The following is a 22,478-nucleotide window of genomic DNA, read 5'->3' as shown; positions in this document are numbered from 1 at the left end:
AAAAACTTCTTCTCCCAGAGAGTTGTGGGTGTCTAGAATGCACTGCCTCGGAAGGCAGTGGAGGCCAATTCTCTGGATGCTTTCAAGAAGGAGCTAGATAGGTATCTTATGGATAGGGGAATCAAGGGATATGGGGACAAGGCAGGAACTGGGTATTGATAGTCGATGATCAGCCATGATCTCAGAATGGTGGTGCAGGCTCAAAGGGCTGAATGGTCTACTTCTGCACCTATTGTCTATTGTCTAAGGTGCAGAACTACTATGGAGAGATTTCAGGAAGAAAATAATGAAGGGCAAATTGTTTGACTAGTTAGCCAGTGTGGATTAAGTCATAAACCAGAACTTTACAATTTAGCTTTAAGTTGACAAATTTTCGTTTTTAATACCAGTAACCTAGTAACCAAAAAAGTTATTGTATAAGTACCTACTGTAGGATTAGAATGAGCAACTTTGCAATATTCTGTGGGATTAAATTCTTCAGATACTAAGGCTAATCTGTTTGTTATCCTCAAAGGATATTATTTTGTTGAAGTTTCTTTATCTTCTGATATAAAATGAGAAAGATATGGATTTGATTCTCTATCCAGAACAATCAAATTCTTCTTTTGTTCTGACATAGAAGAAAGACATTAATGCTATCACATCAGCTCTCACAACTCTCCCATCAGTTGTATTCCCTCACTTATATCCCTGTAACTGATTCTCTTTCACATTCCCTAGGACTTCTTAGAAAAATGGATACCAAGTAGCAATGGAAGAAGTAGGAGAGCTAATTAGATGCATAGCTGATAGGAAAGGTTTCAAACAAGCATTTTAAAAGAAGGTATGCCAGCAAGTATGTAGATATTGACAGGTACATTTCCTAGACACTGGTGAGAAGGCAATTATTATTATCAAATATGATATTTTCTAATGCTGTCCTTTCAAGGCCATCTGCCATATTTTCCTGTTCAGTTAAAAGCTTAAAGAAGAAAGCCATCATCCGTTGTATGGTGCTGCAAGCCAGAATGCTGATAAGACCATAAAACATAGGATCAGAATTAGGCCATTCAGCCCATTGAGCCTGCTCCACCATGTCATCATGGCTGATCTCATTCTCCTCTCAGCCCCAATCTCCTGCCTTCTCCCCATATCTCATCATGCTCTGACCAATCAAGAACCTATCAACCTCTGCCTTAAATATACATAAAGACTTGGCCTCCACAGATGCCTGTTGCAAAGAAATCCACAGATTCACTACTCTCTGATGAAAGAAATTCTTCCTCATCTCTGTTCTAAAAGGACACTCCTCTATTCTGTAGCTGTGTCCTCTGGTCTTAGCCTCTCCCATTATAGGAAACATCCTCTCCACATCCACCCAGTCAAGGCCTTTCACCATTTGATAGTTGTCATTGAGGTCACCCCTCATTCTTCTGATTTCCAGTGAATTCAGGCCCAGTACATTCAAATGCTCAAAATATGACAAGCCATTCAATCCTGGAATCATTTGCATGAACAAATGTATATTGCATAGTAGCTTTGATACTGGTGTACTTCATGCCCAATGGTGCCTGCCCAGGCTCTAAATACTCATTCCAAATATCTAGATGCCCAACTGAATTCTGCAATACCTGAGATCACTAGAACCCTTATATTTATGCTTTCAGTATTTTCCAGTATTGCTGCCACAGTCAGTTGTCACAGTGCAGCCTTGTATAGAGATATAGATGGCATCATAGATAATCCATGATTTTTCAGCCTCACTACTTGTTTTCCTCAAAATATTTTGGGTACTGAAGCAGGGCATACAATATAGTTTTAAAAAAAGTTAAAGATTAGCTTTATTTGTCACATGTACATAAGGCATCGAAACACACAGTAAAATGTATTGTTTGCATCAATGACCAATGCAGTCTGAGCCTGTGCAAGGGCAGCCTGCAAGTGTCGTCATGCTTCTGCCATGAACATAGCAGGCTCATAACTTACTAACTCTAACATGTACGTCTTTAGAAGGTGGAAGAAAATCAGAGCATCTGGAGGAAACCCACACGATCACTAGGATAACGTACATACTCTTTGAGATCGCTGGTATTGTAAAGTCTTATGCCAACTTCTACATTACTGTGCCACTCTAGGATTCTAGATGGAAGAAAGAAAAATCAGGAAAACCTTGAATTTGCAAATCAACAGTGAAGCCACCCATTTAAGACATACTGTGGGGAAATCTGAACAGGTCATGGTCACTGATGCCTTTTACACATATGGTCTGAGTATCTGACAGGATATGACTGGTCTGATTTAAGTCTGATTTAACTCTGCAAAACACTGTAAACTTTCAGTGTCATATTTAAGGTAAACTCCCTTTCCTCAAACAGTTAACAAACCTCAGAGTGAACCAAAGTTTGTTCTTCAAACCAGCCTCATAAAAAATGAGTTGATGTTGTTGTTTATAGGGGTCATTTCATTCAGATATCATCAGCTGTGTTTTTACATCACAGTAGTGACTGTACATCAAATATAATTAGTGGCTATTGTCAGGGGTCACCCTAGTTTGTAACGGGGTCCAGAATAGACCCTATGAACTGTGCTGCTATTAAGAGAGAGAGAGGGAGGCATCCAGCGCAATGAGGGAGAGAGAGGTGCACCACGAAACACACACAGTGTCGGACACTGAACGAGCTTTGTGCACCCACATGAAGGTGGGTTTTTGGAGGATTGATTCAGGGAAATCGATCAGTGGCTCACCGTGTGAAAAGGTGCGACCAGTGGGGAATTATTTGTGTGTCCATCCTTGCCTGGGTGATAATTCCACCACTGAAGAACACTCATATGTGCTATGGTCATAGTTGGTGACTACAACAGGATTTCGGAAGACAACGGGAAGATCAACGGCAACAGCTCACCTCTCACGTCTCTCTCTCTCTCCAACGTTACTCAACTAACTACCTCGAACTGAACTGAACTCTCTTCAACATCATAAGACTGTACCCATTTACCCCTAGGTTTGAAAGAGCCTAGTTTTGTTCCTATTTCCACACTTCTATATATGTATCAGTGCTAACCTGGTTGATATATTCACATTTATAGTACTGTATTACATAGTTTACTAATAAACATTATTCGTTTATAGCAATACCAGACTCCAAAGTGTTTTCCATTTCTGCTGGTTCTTTAACCTGGTCCCGGGGTACGTGACACTATAAAACAACGTGATATCCTGCAGTGATCGAAAGCACTATATAAATGCAAATTCATTCTTTGACAATTTCGGCCCTTTTATATTTTCTTTTGCTATAAATTATGAATATCGTCATCATCTGGGATTGAACTTGTGAAGCTGAGTTTCTTTCACCACAATCCCCATCGAAACTTTGCAAAATAAATCAACCACTAGACTTCCTTGATGTAATATGTACAAATTAATGTTTGATCAATATTGTGTAAACTGGAAGCAGCAGCAAAATTTAACATTATAAGGTGCCTTAGTAATTAGATGTGACCCCTCCCAATCCTGTGGGACAGTTGCTACCAGCAGAAGAAAATATCTGAGCTAAAATTTCTTTGTTTATAATTGAGCAATTAATGTCAAGGAGAATTGGGGTAGGGTTAAAGAATTAATGGTTTCTTAGCAACTTAAATTTTAGGCTATACAGCCTAAAATTAACTTGTGCATATGAGACTTTCCAAGAATATTTGTAGTTCACTGGTATGAAATCTCACATCAGCATCTTTCTTCATTACATGGTGTAAAATGTTTTTGAAATTGGAAAAAAATTGCAGATGCTAGAAATAGGAAATGTGGACAAAAATTCTGGAAACATTTCGAAGGGCTGACAGTATCTGTGGAAAGCGAAACATACTGCTTGTCTGAGTGCTTCCAACTGAAATAGTTTTATTTGCTTAATTTTTATAATTTCCTTTCCTAAATACTGTAGTTCTTGCTGGGTGGAATTGAGTGGCTATAAACAACCTCATCTAAGTATTAATTTTGTAATACCCAAAACAATGATTGTCCATGTTATTTTTGTCTTAAAGAGCTATGTCAGTTGAAACTTGGTTCTGAAGGATATCGACTAACTCATAGTCGAGTTCAGGTGGACTATGAAACCTGAACTAAGTGTAGTCAGAAATTAGAAAAGCTCTCTTCAAGTACATGATCAAAGTATTGGCCCTTTAATGTATGGGTTTGCATTTCCAGCAGGAATGTAAGCATTCTTCTCACCAGGTTAGGGCACCCAGGTAATATGATTACTCCATAAGCCTGCTCTTGCAGAAATCTGAGGGAATTTAACTTGGGATATTTTTCCATACTGGGCAGGGAATTACATTATAGTTATGGTGATTTCAGTCAGAGGAACTGGTGAAAATCTGAGAATGGAACTTGTATGATTTTAGCTAAATTCTAGGAATTTTGGCTTGGTATCATTTTTGTCACAAGTTTATAAAACTAATCTGTTTGTGGATATCAGCAAATAATCCAAGGAGATGCATATTCAGTTGATTTAGATTAATTGGGCCAGTGGTAATCAGGGCAGCCATTTATTTGGTAGAACTCTTAAAGAACAAAAAGCTAATTGAGAAAATAGTTGGAGTTCCATTCATTTATTTGGGACACTATGCCGCTTAATTGGGAGAAGAGACTGTTGCTGAATAGTTTCTAACTAGCACCAGTCGTGTGCACTTGTAGTGGCCGTCAGACACTACACCATGCTTAGAGTGAACAGTTTTTAAATAGTGTCAGTTGCATATGTTTGTGTTCAAAAAACAGTGATTTTTGTCACTGATGGTTGGTGAGAAATAAGCAGCAAGACAATCCGGAACTGTTTTGCTCATTATGGTTTCAAGCATAGTTATTGACAGAGGCTTGGAGGTGCCAGAAACAGCCGGGTATAAAAATAAATCAATTTCACTACTTCAGCATGTAAGGATCTACGAAGAATTTGGTGTTATTGACAATCATCTTGAATGTTAAAATAAAAATGAAGATTTGGAGGATGCAATTGTTAGAAGTATTGTATGAAGCTGGTCCATTATCTGCGCTAGTGTTTCTACTGATTTACAATCAAAAGAACATGGCAGCGCACAATGGTTGCCTTCCTCTGTCGTTATCTATTCAGAACAGTTGTGTAGTTTTATTGATAGTGTTCTAATTTGTTCTCTATTTAACTTAAATGCATAATTTATTACTCAGTTAAACAGTAGTTTGTCTTTCTTATACCTTTTAACAATTTCCATGAAACTTTAGCTAATTGGGGCAGCCATTAACTGAGCTAAAATGAACTGGTCTTGATGTGTCCCAATTAACCAGAATCAACTGTATTATAAACAATGCTATAATTTGGATAAAATATGAAAATTGGACTCTGATATCTACTGACATGCATACAAATAATCCCCTATATTTTTCAAATAAGAGTCAGTATTTCTTCCAATACATTCACCACCATTTCACTCATCACTTATTTTGATAAGAAATGTGACTTCACTCAAAATGTAATCTGTTAGTTCGGATGCCAGTTCTTTCTGTCATTTTCTGATTTTATTTTTTTTTCTGCAGCTTGTAGTAGCTTTCTTTTTTTTAAAAAGTCTCTTTAATGTTCAGAGGGTTTTTACCACAATTCTATTTGCTATTCCACCATTTTATAGACATATAAAATATCCCGTGGGAAAAGTGGTCTAAGTAAACCTATCCTGGTATTTGTATAAGCATCTGATATTTTGAGCTCAGGCATGGCAATTATGACTGCTCTAAATTTCTAGCCCTGTTTTGAAACGCACATTCTGCTCAATAGCCTTTTTTGAAATATGTGGTTTGGTCATCTGTTATTTCTGTCATCAGGTCAGATGTTTTGAAATGTGACATTTGACTTCAGCAAGATAATTTGCTAAAATCTAAGAAATGATGGCTTGAGTATGACAGGAAATGTGTGTGATGCTTGAAGGATTTAGACCTCTCATGCTTTATGTGGTATAGTTAATAATCTACAACACATAAAACAGGTAATGATGCGGCATGGTAGTGTAGTGGTGTGGTGAACTAGATATACCTGTCTGACTGCTCCTGTGGCTCCTCCCACAGACCCTGCTGACTGCTCCTGTGGCTCCTCCCACAGACCCCTGTATAAAGGCGACTGTGGGCTGCTGCTCTCCCTCATTTTCCCCAGGATGTAGTGCTGTTTATTCTTCCAGTCAATAAAAGCCGATATCTCACTTCCTAAGTCTCAGCGTGAGTTATTGATGGTGCATCAAGTGGTTAGCACAATGCCTTACAGTACCAGTGACCTAGGTTCAATTCCCACCACTGTCAGTAAGGAGTTTGTACATTCTTCCTGTAACTGTGTGGGTTTCCTCCAGGTGCTTCTGTTTCCTCCCACAGGTTGGTAGGTTAATTGGTCATTGTAAATTGTCCCATGATTAGGCTAGGGTTAAATCAGGGTGGGGGGGGGTGCTGGGTGGCATGGCTGGAAGGGCCTATTCCACAATGTATATCAATAAATAAACAAATAAATAAATCTAAAGAATCATTAACATAAAAAGAATAGAAGTGTTGGTAGAGGTTTATAGAAGTAGTCTCCATAAGACAAGTATTAAATAATTTTAACAAGTCTAATCAAATTTAATCAAAGTTAGTAAATCTATGATCCATCAGGCAGTATTTATATTTTAAAAAAGGATAATGTATGCATACATATCAACTTTAATTGGTTATAGACCACAGTGAAGCTTTTATTCCAACAATAACAACATTTTTCACTTAATGGGTGCTAATAATATAGTTAAAAATCTTGCAAGAAACTTCACAAAGTGCATAATTAGATGCTAGTTTACAGTAAGCCGAAGAAGGAGACCATAGATCGGATTACCCAAGTGTGGTATAAGAGAAGGAGATTTAGAGAAGGAATTCAAAACTTCTGATCTGGGTACTAACGGGCAATAGCCAGCAGGCCCAAAGTGGAAAAGCGCAGAAATCAAGTACAGTGGGGTGAGGCCATTGGAAGAATTTAAACAAGAGCATAAAACAAATCAAACCACCATGTTTATAGTCACATGTATGGGCATGATAGTTGATTGGCAATTGGTGCAAATTAGTATTCAAGCAACAAAGTTTGGAGGAATTTTGTTTTGTGGAGGCCAGCCAGTGGACTTTTGTAATTGTCAGGTCCGGATACATAGGTTTCCAGCCACCACTGAAAGGCAAGTGATATTATGGAGATGAAAGTATTGGGATTAGGATGTCATCAGCTTAGGTGACATCTGTAGCTAGAGAATGATATTCAAGGTGAGGGCTGAACACAGTAGCTTCGGACTTTCCACTATCCAAATGTACTTGAAATGCAAGCTGAATTTCAAAATGTACAAACTAATTGGTAAATTTGGTAGTAGTTAAAATTGAATGTTAAAAAAGGAAACATTAATAAGCACTGCAGGTAAACTATTCTCTTTTTAATTAATGAAGCCCCTCTGTAACCACATATCTGAAATGGTATAGTCTCAAACATCGCTGGGCAAGTCTGGGCCTGCCTTGTGGTTAATTGAATAGTCATGAGGAATAGAGGGGAGGTCCAAGTTTTGTTGTTAGATGCAGTCAAGAGAGAGGGTTGAGAAAGAGGCAGAGAAAAAGGAAGATAGGAAGAGATGGAAAAGCAACAGAAGCTGTCCCAATGTGTTTCACCGTTCCATTGTCCCCAAGATTTGGTTAGTAAATGTGAGTGAGGTGTGCTGTAGATCCTGCATTATGTTTGTGTAAGTCATAGAAAAAGATCCCTCCTCTCTCTCCCTGATGACACCTGAGGTGGGAACAATCCCAGCTGCACATACAATCCGGGAATACTAAAATGCTTTACATAAGTGACGCAGCCCAGCACTGCACCACGGTAGGTGGCTATAAGTTTACCTCTTTTGAAATTCCTTTTATTTTTGAAACATATATTTATGTTGATCCGTTCCTACTTGCTGATTTGTAGAGAAATAGTTTGATGCTGTTTTCAATTTCATTTAGCTTTGTTGCTAGGTAATTAGATAACTCCATGACTGAGATTAATGTTATTATTTTGACCTAGTTTGTCTCCAATCTCAGGGATTTTTTTTAGTAATCCTGGTCCAAGTCACGCAGCCTTCTAGTGCTGCTATGTCCTTGACTCAAATTCCTATTGGATTCCCAAAAGAATCCATTGTGTAGTGTGAACTTGTGATAAATGGGATCTTATTTCAGCTCATCGCATACAACTTGGTCAAATCTGCTGGGCTAACTTTGGGGATCATATAATAGATATGTTCCAATTTGTTTAAAAAGACTTGTTCCTATGTGTATCTTCTGTCATTTTATCATTGTCTCTGCTTTACCAGCACTGCTTTTGTTTATCACTGTTCTGACCTACCTTCTCGTGTTCCTTCAAAGTTGCAAATTCAGCACTGCATACACTGCCTCCTTCCTTGCATTCAACTTCGTTGAAATCAGGACCTATCATTTCTTTTCCTGTAACTTGCTTTTGCTAGACCTTGAAAACTCAAACCTTTGCTTGCCTGAAGATTCTTTTTTTCAGATTTTCAAATTATCCCCAAAGAGCATTAAATGAATGGATCAGCTCTGATGTCATAGCATTGGAACAAAATCTTGATACTCTTATACTCTTTAATATATGAAATCACTGTCTAATGAGCTTGGTTAATAGCATCTACAAGTACAGCTCTTAATTTTTGCTATATAAGTTAATTTTAATAAATAGATTTAACCATAAGCCCAGTAGAATTTTTTAAAAGTTTCAAAGACATGTTTCTCCAACCATACATTTTCTAAGAAGTGGTATGTAGATATATTTTTCTGACACTAAGAACTAAAATTACTAGTACTAGAAATTTAACCAAAGACCAATTAGCGGAAAATAAAGAACAATTCTAAAGGAGAAAGAACTGAGGGTTTCAACACAAATCATTGACAATTCATTTTTTCCCTACTAATGTTGCTTGTCCCACTGAGCTCCTCCAGCAGATTGTTTGTTGCTCTGGATAAAATTTTCATCAGTTTTACTAGTTCTTCTATTTTTCTTGCCTTTCTTGAATCACCTAAAAAGAATCAATGCAGCCTGTCTACAGGAGAAGGTTAGATACCATGTATGATAAATATTGAACTTAGTGAATGTTTTTTCCCAGTTTAATTTCATCCTAGTGTAAGGTCATAATAAGTTAAAAGTTGGATATGTTTCGATAAACTCAAAACATGCTGCATACTACTTGTAGTCAGACATTATTGTCCTTTAGGGGATGCTTTGTTCTGCATCACATGCAAGTGACACATTGGGGACTATTCTGAATTAATGACACTATGGCATGTAATCCTAGAAACTACAGATGGAAGTTGATCAGCCTATAATGTACATTAGTGCTAGCTCTTCAAATTACTCATAATAACTCAAATCCCATTTTCATGCCTTTCTCTTGTGTCCTTTTTTATTCTTCTTTTCTGGCTAATTAGCATGTTCCTTTGTATATACTACACCTTCAGAAAGTAAGTTGGATGAATATAGAGACCTTCATGTGCCTTACCTCAAAACATTTTACAGGGGGCAGAGGACTATGCAGAATATTCAAGCCTGAGAATAGGGAGAAGAAGCTTAGGAAAGGAGAAACAAGAAATATGGTTAATTGTTCATATAAAACCTTGGAAGAATGGGGAAAAAATTTGACTGAAAAATGGTTTAAATTTATGTCGGGGTAACTTAGTGCCAATGGGATTGATATATTTTTGGAAGCATCCTTATTGCTTTGGGTTTTTTAAAAATGTTTATTTTAGTGCATTAAGTCAAACTGGTAGATCCTGATATTCTTATATGACTGCTTCTTGATCTTGAGGATAATTCATCAGTCCATTACACCCAACAGTGAACTTGCTGTCACAAGGGCTGCGAGTTAGTGATGGTTCTTTAACAACGGTAGCCTGATTTTCCATTCTTGCTCCCAATAGGATCAAATAGTAGTATGGGAGTGCCGAGTTACCAATTACTCTTTTTTAAATCAGCTTGGTTTGCTACATTGAATCTCACATAAGACTCATTTATAGCCTCTGATCTCTGAGCACCTAACCTATGAGCTAAGAAATGAATCTCTTATCAAAAACTTTCCGAATCCCTGTAGATAAAGAAAAGCAGTTGAACTACTGTTTTGTATGGTCAGCATAAATATTTATCAAAACTCATGAAATCTTGTTTTTTCTCCATAACCCCATTCTTCCTTAAATGTATTGACACTGAGAGATGACTGTATATGAGCATGAGTCTAACCAATAAGGTTCACTGGAATCAGTACCAGAAGCCTTAGTGTTATTGGCTGAGGAAGTTTATTTCTGCTCTAGGTAACTATTAAACACAAGAGATTCTGCAGCTTGAGCAGCACACACATAATGTTAGCAGAACTCAACAGGTCAGACAGCATTTATGGAGGGGAATACAGAGTTGATGTTTCAGGCCAAGATCCTTCATTAGAACTGAAAAGGAAGGGGCCAGAAACCAGAATACAAAGGTCGAGGGAGAGGAGGAAGTGCAAATTGGCAGGCGATAGGAGCTCTTTGCCACTTTTCATGTCACTAATCATTTTTATAACTCTCAACTTGTTTCTGCCACAAACTACTCTTATAATTAAACATATTGAACAAGTGAAATTACTCATTAGATAAATAATAAGATTAAAACTTAAGGATAAATAATAAGAAAATAGACTAGAATCTCCAATTTTACAATCTTAAAGTAATTTTTATACATATATATATATATATATATTGGCATGCAAAGTGGAATAGGCCATTCCAGCCCTTCAAGCCATGCTACCCAGCAGTCCCCCAATTTGATCATAGCCTATCCACAGAACAATTTACAATGACCAATTAACCTACCAACTGGTACACCTTTGGTCTATAGGAAGAAACCAGAGCACCCGGAGGAAATCCACACGTTCAAGAGGAGAACGTACAAACTCCTTACAGGCAGCAGTGGGAAATGAACCTGGGTCACCTGCACTGTCAAGTGTTTGCTAATCACTATGCTACTGTGTTAAAACATTTGGATTAAATGTAGTACAATATTCAGTCCCATAAAGCAAGAGTTAAGAGATTGATTTTAAGGGGAAGGTAAGTTTTTTAAAAAAAGGAAAGGAACTGCCATTTTTGATGTCCCAGTAAAGGACTTAAGAGTGTTGAACCTGGAACTCAATATCCACTGGATAAATACTTAGCATTTAAGATGTCTGTAACTTGCAAAGAGTTACTGAGAGATGCCATTGTTAAGAGGACAATATTAGTGATCCTTGGGCTAGATGGAAGGGTGCAAATAGCAATTCCTGCACGCTACCCTATCATTGCCTGATAATAATGGAAATGAAATAAATATTAGAAAAGATGTTGAATTCATCCTTTAAATCAATACACTTGACAGCTTGTTTGTAATAGTGTTCATACAGTTAATACTGACAATTTACACTGATCCAGAGTATAGCACCAATGAGCCTTGTAGATCTTCCCTCAAAGGGATGTGATTCAAGCTCGGGTATATGCCCATGAAAATAAGGAAAACTGAAAGTAAATACTCTCAGCTCAAATCCTGACAGCAGCAGTTACTTGATAATGGTTGAGCTAAATTTATCTCCTAACCAAAACCAAACCAATCAAAATATTGCGTGTGCACTTGCTCCCTGCAGAGTATTTGCAGTGCCCTCATTCCCAGCAGGAGAGGAGCTCCTGTTTGCAGATAAAGAAAAACAAATTAAAAGGATCCCAAAAGCTAGTGCTGGAAATGTACTCTAAGTGACCACTGAGTGTATCTTCATGGTCTTCTGCTGTTATAGCCCATCGCTTCAAGGTTTGACATGTTCTGCAATTAGAGGTGCTCTTCTGCAAATCACTGCTGTAATGTTTGGCTATTTGAGTTAATGTTGCCTTCCTGTCAGTTTGAACCAGTTTGGCCATTCTGCTCTGACCTCTCTTATTAACAACGCATTTTCACTCACAGAACTGTTGCTCACTGGATCTTTTTTGTTTCTCTCTCTCTCTTATCATTCTCTGTAAACTCTGGAGACTGTTGTTCATGAAATTCCCAGGAGATCAGCACTGAGGTACTTGAACAAAACCGTGTGGCATCAACAATCATTCTACAGTCAAAGTTACTTAGATCACATTTCTTCCCCATTCTGATGTTTGGTCAGAACAACGACTGAACCTCTTGACCAGGTCTGCATGCTTTTGTGCATTGAGTTTCTGCAACATGATTGGCTGATTAGTTATTTGCATTAATGACAGCTGTACCCAATAAATTTCTTCTATTTACAGTGGGATCTGTATGTCCTTAATGAATGTACTCAGGCTGTCAGTGCCTTTCTGAATACTTCATCTCCATTTTGAGTGGTCTTTGGTCAGGGACGCCCACATGTCAATGGAGATTTACAAGGAGGCTTTCAAAACATTTTTGAGCTAATTTTCTGTTCACCCAGTAATCTCTGGTGCCAGGATTACAAAAAACATAGTATGCCCACTGTTGCAATATCTCTCCAGTGTTTTAAGGTACTTGCTATAGATAATCCATAACCTAGAAGCATACAGGCAGTGATCACTGCTGCCCAGCAGACCATAAGCTTTGTGCTGTTGAAAGCACCCTTTCCTCAGATATTTAAAAACTGGTGTTCTGAAAGCAACAGTGTATTTCATCATTGGCATTGATTTTTGCTGAGAAATGGAAGCTGCACCACATTTCTCACAGCCTTGTCTTGAAAAACCCGTTCTATCTTATGCTTCAGTAGCCTCCAAACGTGCAAATGTTGTCTATGCGTGACAGCGTGATGACTAATGTTGGAATGGAGTTGGCACAGGTTGAACAATTGTGCATTTGTCTGTTAGCTGGACTCCAGCTTAAAGCTTGATGAAGTACAGCAAGAAAATCCAAGGAAGCTGTGGCAATGATGCAGTTGGATTATTTGTGGACCTTTGGTTTAGAACTTAATCTCCATCAGCACAAGTATACCTCAAGGCTGTGTGCTTAGTCCCCCTGCTCTACTCGTTTTGTACTTATGACTGTGAGGCTAAGTAATGCTTCGATGCCATATTTAAGTTTGCCGATGACACCACTGTTAATCACAAAATCAAAGTTGGCAACAAATCAGCATACAGGAGGGAGATTGAAAATCTGACTGAGTGGTGCCACAACATCTTTTCACTCAATGTCAGCAAGATCAAGGAGATAATTAATAAAATCAGGAGGGGGAGACTAGGTTCATGAGTGTCCTCATCAGGGGATCAAAGGTGGAGAGGATCGGCAATTTTAAATGCCTCATTGTTAACATGTCAGAGTATTTTTCCTGGGCCCAGCATGTAAATGCTATTATGAAGAAAGCACAGCAGCGCCTCTACTTTAGAAATTTGCGAAGATTCAGCATGACATCTAAAACTTTGACAAACTTCTGTAGACGTGTGGTGGAGAGTATATTGACTGGTTGCATTACAGCCTGGTTTGGAAACAACAATGCCCTTGAACAGAAAATAGACACGGGGACTTGATAGAGGTCTACAAGATTATGAGAGGCATAGATAGGGTGGATAGCTAGTACCTATTTCCCAGGGCATGAATAGCAAACACCAGAGGGCATATGTACAAAGTTAAGTGAGGGAAGTTTAGGGGAGACATCAGGGGTAAGTTTTTTTACACAAAGGGTTGTGGGTGCCTGGAATGACTTGTCAGGGATGGTGGTCCTACAAAAAATAGTTGATATAGCCCAGTCCATCATGGGTAAAGTCCTCCCCAACATTGAGCACATCTACATGGAGCAGTATCATAGGAAAGCAGCATCCATCATCTAGGACCCCCACCACTCTGGCCATGCTTTCTTCTCACTGTTACCATCAAGTAGAAGGTATAGGAGCCTCAGGACCCTCACCACCAGATTCAGGAACAGTTATTACGACTTTCAAGAACTTTTCATCTCATGTTCTTAATATTTATTTTTTGTTTATTATTATTATTTCTTTTATTTCTTTTGCATTTGCACAGTTTGCTGTCCTTTGCACACTGGTTGTTTGTTCGTCTTGTTGTATGCAGGCTTTAATCGATTCTACTATATTTCTTGAATTTACTGTGTATGCCTGCAAGAGAATGACTCTCAGGGTTGTATGTGATGACATATATGTACATTGATAATAAATTTACTTTGAACTTTAATTTGGACGTCATTATAGATATATGGTATACATTTCTGTGGGCATGTAAGTTTGGAAAGAATGTTGCACACCTTCTTGGAATTGATGTCAATGATTTTCATGAGATGTAGAATGACCATACATTGTGGTTAATGTTGCTCCCTGCATTTTTCTTGGAATTTTCTCAATGAAAATCATCATTAGTGTGCTCTAGGTCAGGGGTTCCCAACCTGAGATCCATAGACCCTTCAGTTAATGGTAGTGTCCGTGGTATAAAAAGGGGTTAGGAGCACCTGCTGTAGGTGAATGTTGAAATTCAAGGAGCAATTTTCAGGCCTCAAGGAGGAGGGGATTGAGAAAGACCATGCAGATTACTTTTTGCTTTCACAAACAGCAGTGAATGCCTTCTGTAGATATCACAATCAGACTTGTCTCCCTTCTGTGTGTGATGAAAATGTCAGGAGTCCTGAGGTCAGCCTTGCACATTCTCATCTTTCCAGATATGCGAGGTGTGTTGTGAATTTGTTATTAAAGTTTTTCACTTCCTTCGGCAAGAATACTTGTATCTCTGAGGCCTTTTTGTTTTTCTGTTGTTACAGGATATTTTCAAGCTCTTGTTGGCTTTCGTTTCTGGTGAGACTGGGCTGAACAATTACTGTAGAATGGGAATCAAGGCTGCTCAGTCAAGATCACTTTCAACCCATCCTCTGTTCTTTGGGTTGGGGGGTTTACTGTTGCTTGGTAAAGCTGTTTCTTTTCACTGGAGGCACAGCAGAGTTTCCAGTCTAGGAAATCCTTGTGTTTGTAGTTCATGGATCGCCCGGTAATTTTCACCAAACCAATCGTGGTGTTTTTAGTCGTTTTTTTGATCAATCTGTCTCCCTTTGGGTACAAAAGATTTTTTTTCAAGATTGAAATTATTTTGGGCCATGCCTGTTGCTTTCAGATTTGATGTTAGCACATTGTTAAAAAGCTCACTGATTCCACGTTAATGTGAGCTGGAGAGTCACAGAAACAAATAAAAGTGCAGATGCTGGAATCAGAAACAAAGACAGAAATGCTGGGAGAACTCAGCCAGTGAAACAGCTTCAGTGGAAGGGAAAATGGTGAACATTTCAGGCCAATAGCCCTTCCTCGGAACTGCTTAATTGGCTGAATTAGAGTCATAGAGTCACAGAACACTAGAGTACAAAAACTGTAAAGAGACCTGAGACCACAGCAAACTACTACAGAATGCTAGGACTGTTTTGATGAGAATTACTAGGAGATACAGAAGGTATTAGCCACAAACACAAGGATTTCCTAGACTCGAAACTCTGCTATGCCTCCAATGAAAAGAAACAGCTTTATCAACCAACAGTAAACCTCTAACCCAAAGAACAGAGATTGGGTTGAATAATGCCGACACTCTTGCAAATTACTTACAACCATGATGGAGGTGATAGTGCCATATCTGGTCCAAATGTGCAAGGCCCACACTGCTGGGATCTAGGAGCAAATGCACACTTCTTAAGGACCGAGAAGCAGCTGCTCCCCTTTGGAAGGGGCACTTCAAAGAATTCCTCAACCATGACTCTGTTGTTGATTGAGCACCCTTGACTCCATTCCAGTCCAGTCTCACTGCAAACCAAAACCCACAAGAGTTTGAAAATGTCCTAAGACAACTGAAAATCAATAAGGTCTCAGAGGTATAAATATTCTTGCTGAAGTTCTAACATGTGGAAGTGAGGAACTTTAACAACAAATTTACAACTCACCTCCTACGCCTGGGCAGATGAGAATATGCGATGATGACCTCAGGAATACTGAAATATTCTTAGTATTTCTGTCTGTGAAACCAAGTCATCTGCTTGGTCTTTCTCAATCCCCTCCTCCTCATGGTTTGAGAATTGTTCTTTGAATTTCAGCAGATTCTATTCACCTAGAGCAAGGATTCTCAACCTTTTTATGCTAATGAGCCTTACCATTAACAGAGGGATCCATGGACCCCAGGTTGGGAACCTCCAGATCCTAGAGGTACACTGTAGATGATTTTCACTGAGACAATCCCAAGACAAATACAGGGAACAACATCAACCACAATGCATGGTCATTCTACATCTCACATAAATCATTGATTCCATCAACCCGAAAAGCACTGCAGCATTCTTTCCAAAGTTGTGTGCCCACAGAAATGTATATCGTATGTCTGTGATGGTGTGCAAGTCAAGATGTAAATTAATGGTTCACAAAAAGCTCGACCTCATTGTAGATTGGTGTCAAACAAAACTGTATCATTTGCCACTGTTTTCTTGGATTTCCTTGTTGCAGTTCACCAAACTTTATGCTGGAATGGAGTTAATCTACAGACAACTGCAAAATTGTTCAATCTCTGCCAACTCCACTTCAAATTTCTTCCAACACTTTTGTTTTTGAGCTGGAGGAAACCCTATCCCAAAGGCAGAGCCACTGAGTTATCTCCCTATGAAGTTATCATTCCTCTTCCAGTTTGTCCTTCTGAAAGAAGATGTACCCACCATTTTATTTTTTTGAGTTAAGTCTCATTCAGAGAGTTAACTCATTCAGTTAAGTCAAAATTCATGAATTTTGATAGCAAAGTGACAAACAGGTCTATGGTTGTCATGTTATGTGAAGGTCCTGGTATTCAATATCATATTAAGGAGTGGAAGTTGTGCAGTATATCTTTTCATGTAGGATAGCTGTTATACAGCCATCACTGAGTGGTATCCCCACTACCAGTGGGCTGGATTGTAAGGCAGTGGGCTTGGGTCAACTGGTGGACACTATGGAAAGCCCATGGTCAGGGCCACCTTTGGCCTACTGAATCCACACTGACCATCAAGTACCCACTTATGCTGATCCTACAGTAATTTCAATTTGTTCTTCCCACATTTAACTCTCTCCAGATTTTACCAATCTGCCACACACCTGGGACAGTTTACAGTGGCCAATTAACCTACCAATCTGCATGTCTCTGTATGTGTGGGGAAAATATAGCAGCTAGAAGAAGTTTATATGGCCATAGGTAGAATGTGCAAACAGCAGGCAAGATCAGTATTAAATGTGGGTTGCAGGAGCTGTGAGGCACCTACACTATGACTGTGCTGCCCCTCTTTCCCACTAGCTTTCTCCCAATCCATAATACCGTAAGATATAGGGGCAGAGTCAGGCCATTTGGCCCATCGAGTCTGTTCCACCATTTCATGATCCATTTTCCCTCGCAGCCCCAATCTCCTGCCTTCGCCTGGTATCCTTTCAAGCCCCAAATAATCAAGGATCTGTCAACCTCTGCCTTAAATATACGCAATGACCTGGTCTCCACAACCGCCCTTGGCAACAAATTCCATAAATTCATCACTCTCTGGCTAAAGAAATTCCTCTTCATATCTCCATTCTAAAAGGACACCCTTCTATTTTGAGGCTCTGTCCTCTGGTCTTTGACTCCCCCACCATAGAAAACATTCTCTCCACATCCACTCTATCAAGCCCTTTCGACATTCAATGAATTTTATTCTCTCAGTTCCCCTTTAAATCTTTTTAAAACTTCGAGTAGCCATTAAAACACCAGCACATGTTCAGAGCCCTGTCTATGAAGGTAGATTCATCCTGTTTTAGTATCTCACCTCCATCTTGTCTCACACCCTATCTTGTATTCACCACTCTTGCTTGAAGCAAGTGGAGAGACAGGGGTTGTGCATTGCCACAGCTGTTAAAACTGGTGCTGTGCCAGCTCAGTTTTATTATTAGAACAATAAATCATGTTGTCCTGTTTGCATTTACCTGGATAATGGAGATAATTAATTCTGTTGAGAAAGAATTTGTGACTTTGTGTGACATTTTCCTTTTGAAAAATCCTGCTTCTGATCTGATTTGATGATCCAGATTGATTCCTGGGATGGCAGGACTTTCATATGAAGAAAGACTGGATCGACTAGGCTTATACTCACTGGAATTTAGAAGATTGAGGGGGGATCTTATTGAAACGTATAAAATTCTAAAGGGATTGGACAGGCTAGATGCAGGAAGATTGTTTCCAATGTTGGGGAAGTCCAGAACGAGGGGTCACATTTTAAGGATAAAGGGGAAACCTTTTAAGACCGAGATGAGGAAAAACTTCTTCACACAGAGAGTGGTGAATCTGTGGAATTCTCTGCCACAGGAAACAGTTGAGGCCAGTTCATTGGCCCTTGTGGCTAAAGGGATCGGGGGTTATGGAGAGAAAGCAGGTTCAGGGTTCTGAGTTGGATGATCAGCCATGATCATACTGAATGGCAGTGCAGGCTCAAAGGGCCGAATGGCCTACTCCTGCACCTATGTTTCTATGTTTCTATCTTCAGCCATAACACTGAAGTAGACATGAAACTACCCATTTTCACCATTTTTTGCCTGTTTGTAGTGGCAATAGAGATGGATTGGGATGCTGATGTAGATGCAAACGCCTGTAAAGAAATTCTAGAACTAGTGCCTGGGTAAAATTTACTTAAGCAATGCAGACAAAATGCTGGCAGAAGTCAGCAAGCCAGACGGCATCTATGGAAAAGTAAACAGTTGCTGTTTCAAGCCAAGACCCTTCACCAGTCCTGATGAAGGGTCTTGGCCTGAAACGTCCACTGTTTACTATTTTCCACAGATGCTACCTGGCCTGCTGAGCTCCTCCAGCATTTTGTATGTGTTGCTTTAAATTTCCAGCATCTACAGATTTTCTCATGTTTAAGATTTACTTAAGGTAGTTTTCCTGCTATTTTCATTTTTACACATCTTCAATCAATATCGAAGCAAGATAAAATTCCACAGAATCAGTGCATGCATGTTTTATTCTTTTCAAGATTCAGATAAAGGGCTTTGTTAACTGTATATATGTCATAAAAACAAAAAGTTCTATAGAAACTTTATCAGTTAGGCAGATGACGTTTGAAGGCTGCTATAACTACTGAATGCAGAGTTGTTTTGAAGTATGTGTTTTACTTGTGTATTGAACACTAAATTACCAAAAACACTAAAGAATAACATAAAATTACAAACCATTTAACTCTTATGCTGCGAGATACTGTATAAGAGCTATCTCTGGTATCGTCAAAAGCACTGAGGCCTAAATGTAATGACGTTTAAGCCTAATATATTGTGGTATGTTAGCACTGAAAAAGCATCTTCCTTGAGTAGTTTGATTCATCTGTACGGTCATAACAGAATCTTAGACTCAATCACGTGTGTATGTTCCCTAATAATTTACAAAGTAATTCAGTTTCCCATATACATAACTGGTTTTCACAATACCAGTGGTTGAAATACTGCAGGACAGTTTGAAAAGGTCCCTTTGTGTGAGAAGGATTCAATTGGCAATCTTTACGCTGACTGTTGGCTCCATCTAGGTTGCCTACAAGTTTGAACAGTCTATTTCACACGTTCAAAGTATTAATTGTTTCTTTGAAAACCAATTACTACTGCAATTCATTAAAAGGAATTCCAGCAGTTACGTCTCCTTGAGTACCACTTCTGTGGAACTGAAAGCTAATGTGCAGTTAATGCTTTGACATATTTTTGGAACAAACCCAATTTGTTTAGCAATACCAGATTCTGTCCACTTTTTCTCTCCTCGTTGCGACATGTATCCATAGCCATCCTAAAGTTATATTACTGAAGCATGAGCATATCTATGCATCAGATCTATGTATGCACATAATTTTTAATAGTAATCATTTGACAGTATTAAAGAACAGGGAACTGGGCTGATTTTTTTCCCCAGGGTCCCCTTGTCTCTCTCGCAGCCCACTCCTGCTACTGGAAGGGCAATAGCCTTACTCACCAGATAACTTAATAAACAAATATAATTGGATTCCTAGCTTCAGTATTATACAGCCTTGGCCAGCTGAGAGCCATCGACTTATCAAGGTTGCATTATGTTGTAAATAAATAATAGCAGTTAATTCTCATTTAGGAATTTCTGATCTGTAACTCCATTATACAAAGCTCTTAGAAGAGGATGGCACTGCAGCAAGATAAACATTTTAGAGAATGTTGTCAAACCAAGTGTATAGCTATTATAAAATATAGTTTACCAGGAAGAAATTATGCAGTCCTTTACTACACTACACTATATACTCCATACACTACATACTCTATTTGTATGATCCTAATTTATTTAAAGTTAAGGCATAATCTTTTCAATTTTTTTTGGAATTTCTGCAATTAGGGCTCTTTTTTCCTCCTAGCTTCTCAATGAAAAAAGTTTGCCACAAACATTTTCAGGAATGTCAGTAATCTAATTATTCTCTATTAATTTTAAATAGGTCCCTCTAGTGGCAATAATTGTTGCTGACCCATTCCAGGTCACATGTCTTCACCTGATCTTTATTAAATTGTGCAGCCACTCAAGGACACTTGTCAGTTAGTTTAGTCATAATAGTCCTATATTGTAGGTTGTCTATTTTATACCTACATCATAATTTGATCTGAAAGTCCTGTGTGATATTGAGGTAGCCCTCCATCATCAGATGTGTTGTCCTGCAAATGAGAGATTAAATTCAAAGTCTTGAATATCTGTGAATATTAAAGACCGTGAGATACTCCAGGAAAAGGAACATAAACTTCTTGATATTAAAGCCATCATTCCACCTTACCCAACACTACCCATAGAAACAGACTAATTGGTCAAGGATCTCATTGTTTGTGGAACCTTTGTCTGTCGCAGCCATTAAAGATAATGCCTTGATAGAAAATGTTTAAAAAACATGATCAGTACAATAAATAACTGAGAAGTATATATATCAATATACTGCAGTTCAGCCAATTACTAAAGCTAATTTCAGTTACGTCTTGTACTTTCCATCCAATACTTTTTAAATGTGTAACTGCAAAATCTAAGAGTGGAAAATGTAGATTCTAGTGTAATATAGAAATTGTCCTATTCTATTTATACATTCTAGCCTATAGCTAATAAGCTAGTATGTGATTATAGTGACTACGCTAAACATTACACAAAGTCTTTATTTTAAAAAATGATCACTGCAAAGTTACCATTTTCCTCCTGAGTGTCTACTGATGCATTGAAAACCCTTTGTTATGCATCACTCCATTGCTGATGATTGAAATAATATCATGGCTGATAATTTGGCATCGGACTGGTGACATCTTGTCCCTACTTGGCTGTACCTTATCCACCCAAACTGTTGTGGTGTCAGTATTGCCCTGCCAGCTTAATTTCTCCCTACTTTTCCTTTAGCACCTTATGCTCCTCCAAGAATGAGACCTTGTTACACTCCTGGTGCCTCTTCTTTCAAATTCTTGATCTTGCCATCCTACAAATTCTGAAATTTTTACCAAGGTATCCACTTGCCTCAGCCTCAGACGGAGCATGGGTTCCCAACCTGGTTTATGCCTTGGACCAATATCATTAAGCAAGGGGTCTGGATGTCAAGTTGGGAAACCCCAGTATAGGGCATCTACTTTTTGTCTCCTTCACCAATATTAGTCTCCATCTGAATTCTTGTTATCCTCTGCTTTTACTGTTGTCCTGATATTGACAACTAAGAGTGGTTGGTGGATTGAGCAGAGATTAGCTTTATTTGTCACATGTACATTGAAACATCAAAACATACAATGAAATGCAGCTTTGCATCAAATCAACTTGGCAAGGATTGTGCTGGGCAGCCCGCAAGTGTCACCATGCTTCCAGCACTAACAGAGCATGCCCACAACTCACTAACCATAACAATACGCCTGTGCAATATGGGAGGAAACCAGAGCACCCATTCACAGTGTACCTCCTCCCCACTTTTCTCTAGCACCTTATGCTCCTCCAAGAATGAGACCTTGTTATACTCCGGTGAACCCCAATTCATGATTGCTGGCACTGTAAAGTGATGTTTTAATCACTACACTCTTGTGCCATTGTTGCTGGAGGAATGTTTCCAATTTTTCTTATCTTTCTCTTTAATATCTATCCAGAGTGGGAGGCTGGCTGATGAGCAGAGTATGCTCTGAGCTGAAGTAGGAAGTGCTTCTGGGCTGAAGTAGAAGGAAATCAGGAAACAGGAATGTTGGGGAAAATTAGAAGGGGAGGAAGAAGGTTGGAGATCGTAATCAGAGACAGACTGGGGACAGGAAACCCAAATTTAGTGAGTTAGTAGGGAAGGGAATATCATTGCTCAGTCATGATTTTCATGTAATAAAATAAACTGGAGGAACACAGTGGGTCAAGCAGCATCTGTGGCAGCAAAGAAAACATTTTGGGTCAAGAAGCAAGATTCTGACCTGAAACATCGACAGTGTCTTTGCCTGCAGAGTTGCTGCTTGACCCGATGAGCTCCTCCCGTGGTTTGTTCGTTGTTCC

At 38.8% G+C, this 22,478-nt stretch overlaps 1 protein-coding gene across 7 annotated transcripts in view; it reads left to right on the top strand.

Annotated features, from left to right (window-relative positions):
- The window catches only part of tp73 (tumor protein p73), a 228,472-nt gene that overhangs the window by 121,819 nt on the left and 84,175 nt on the right, over positions 1 to 22,478 (top strand). Inside the window, exon 1 of one of the 7 annotated variants that reach the window (XM_073032171.1) lies at positions 7,727 to 7,853. The exons of the other annotated variants lie outside the window; for them this stretch is intronic. Within the exon in view, the coding sequence (XP_072888272.1) occupies positions 7,815 to 7,853 (39 nt within the window). The 5' untranslated portion in view covers positions 7,727 to 7,814. Of the gene's footprint in view, positions 1 to 7,726; positions 7,854 to 22,478 lie in introns of those variants that run through there. 7 annotated transcript variants of the gene reach the window in all.

The sequence above is a fragment of the Hemitrygon akajei genome, chromosome 29, assembly GCF_048418815.1.
Source record: "Hemitrygon akajei chromosome 29, sHemAka1.3, whole genome shotgun sequence".
Classification (NCBI taxonomy): Eukaryota; Metazoa; Chordata; class Chondrichthyes; order Myliobatiformes; family Dasyatidae; genus Hemitrygon; species Hemitrygon akajei.
The sequence above is the reverse complement of the archived record's forward strand: the minus strand, read 5'-3'. Positions and strand labels throughout refer to the sequence as shown.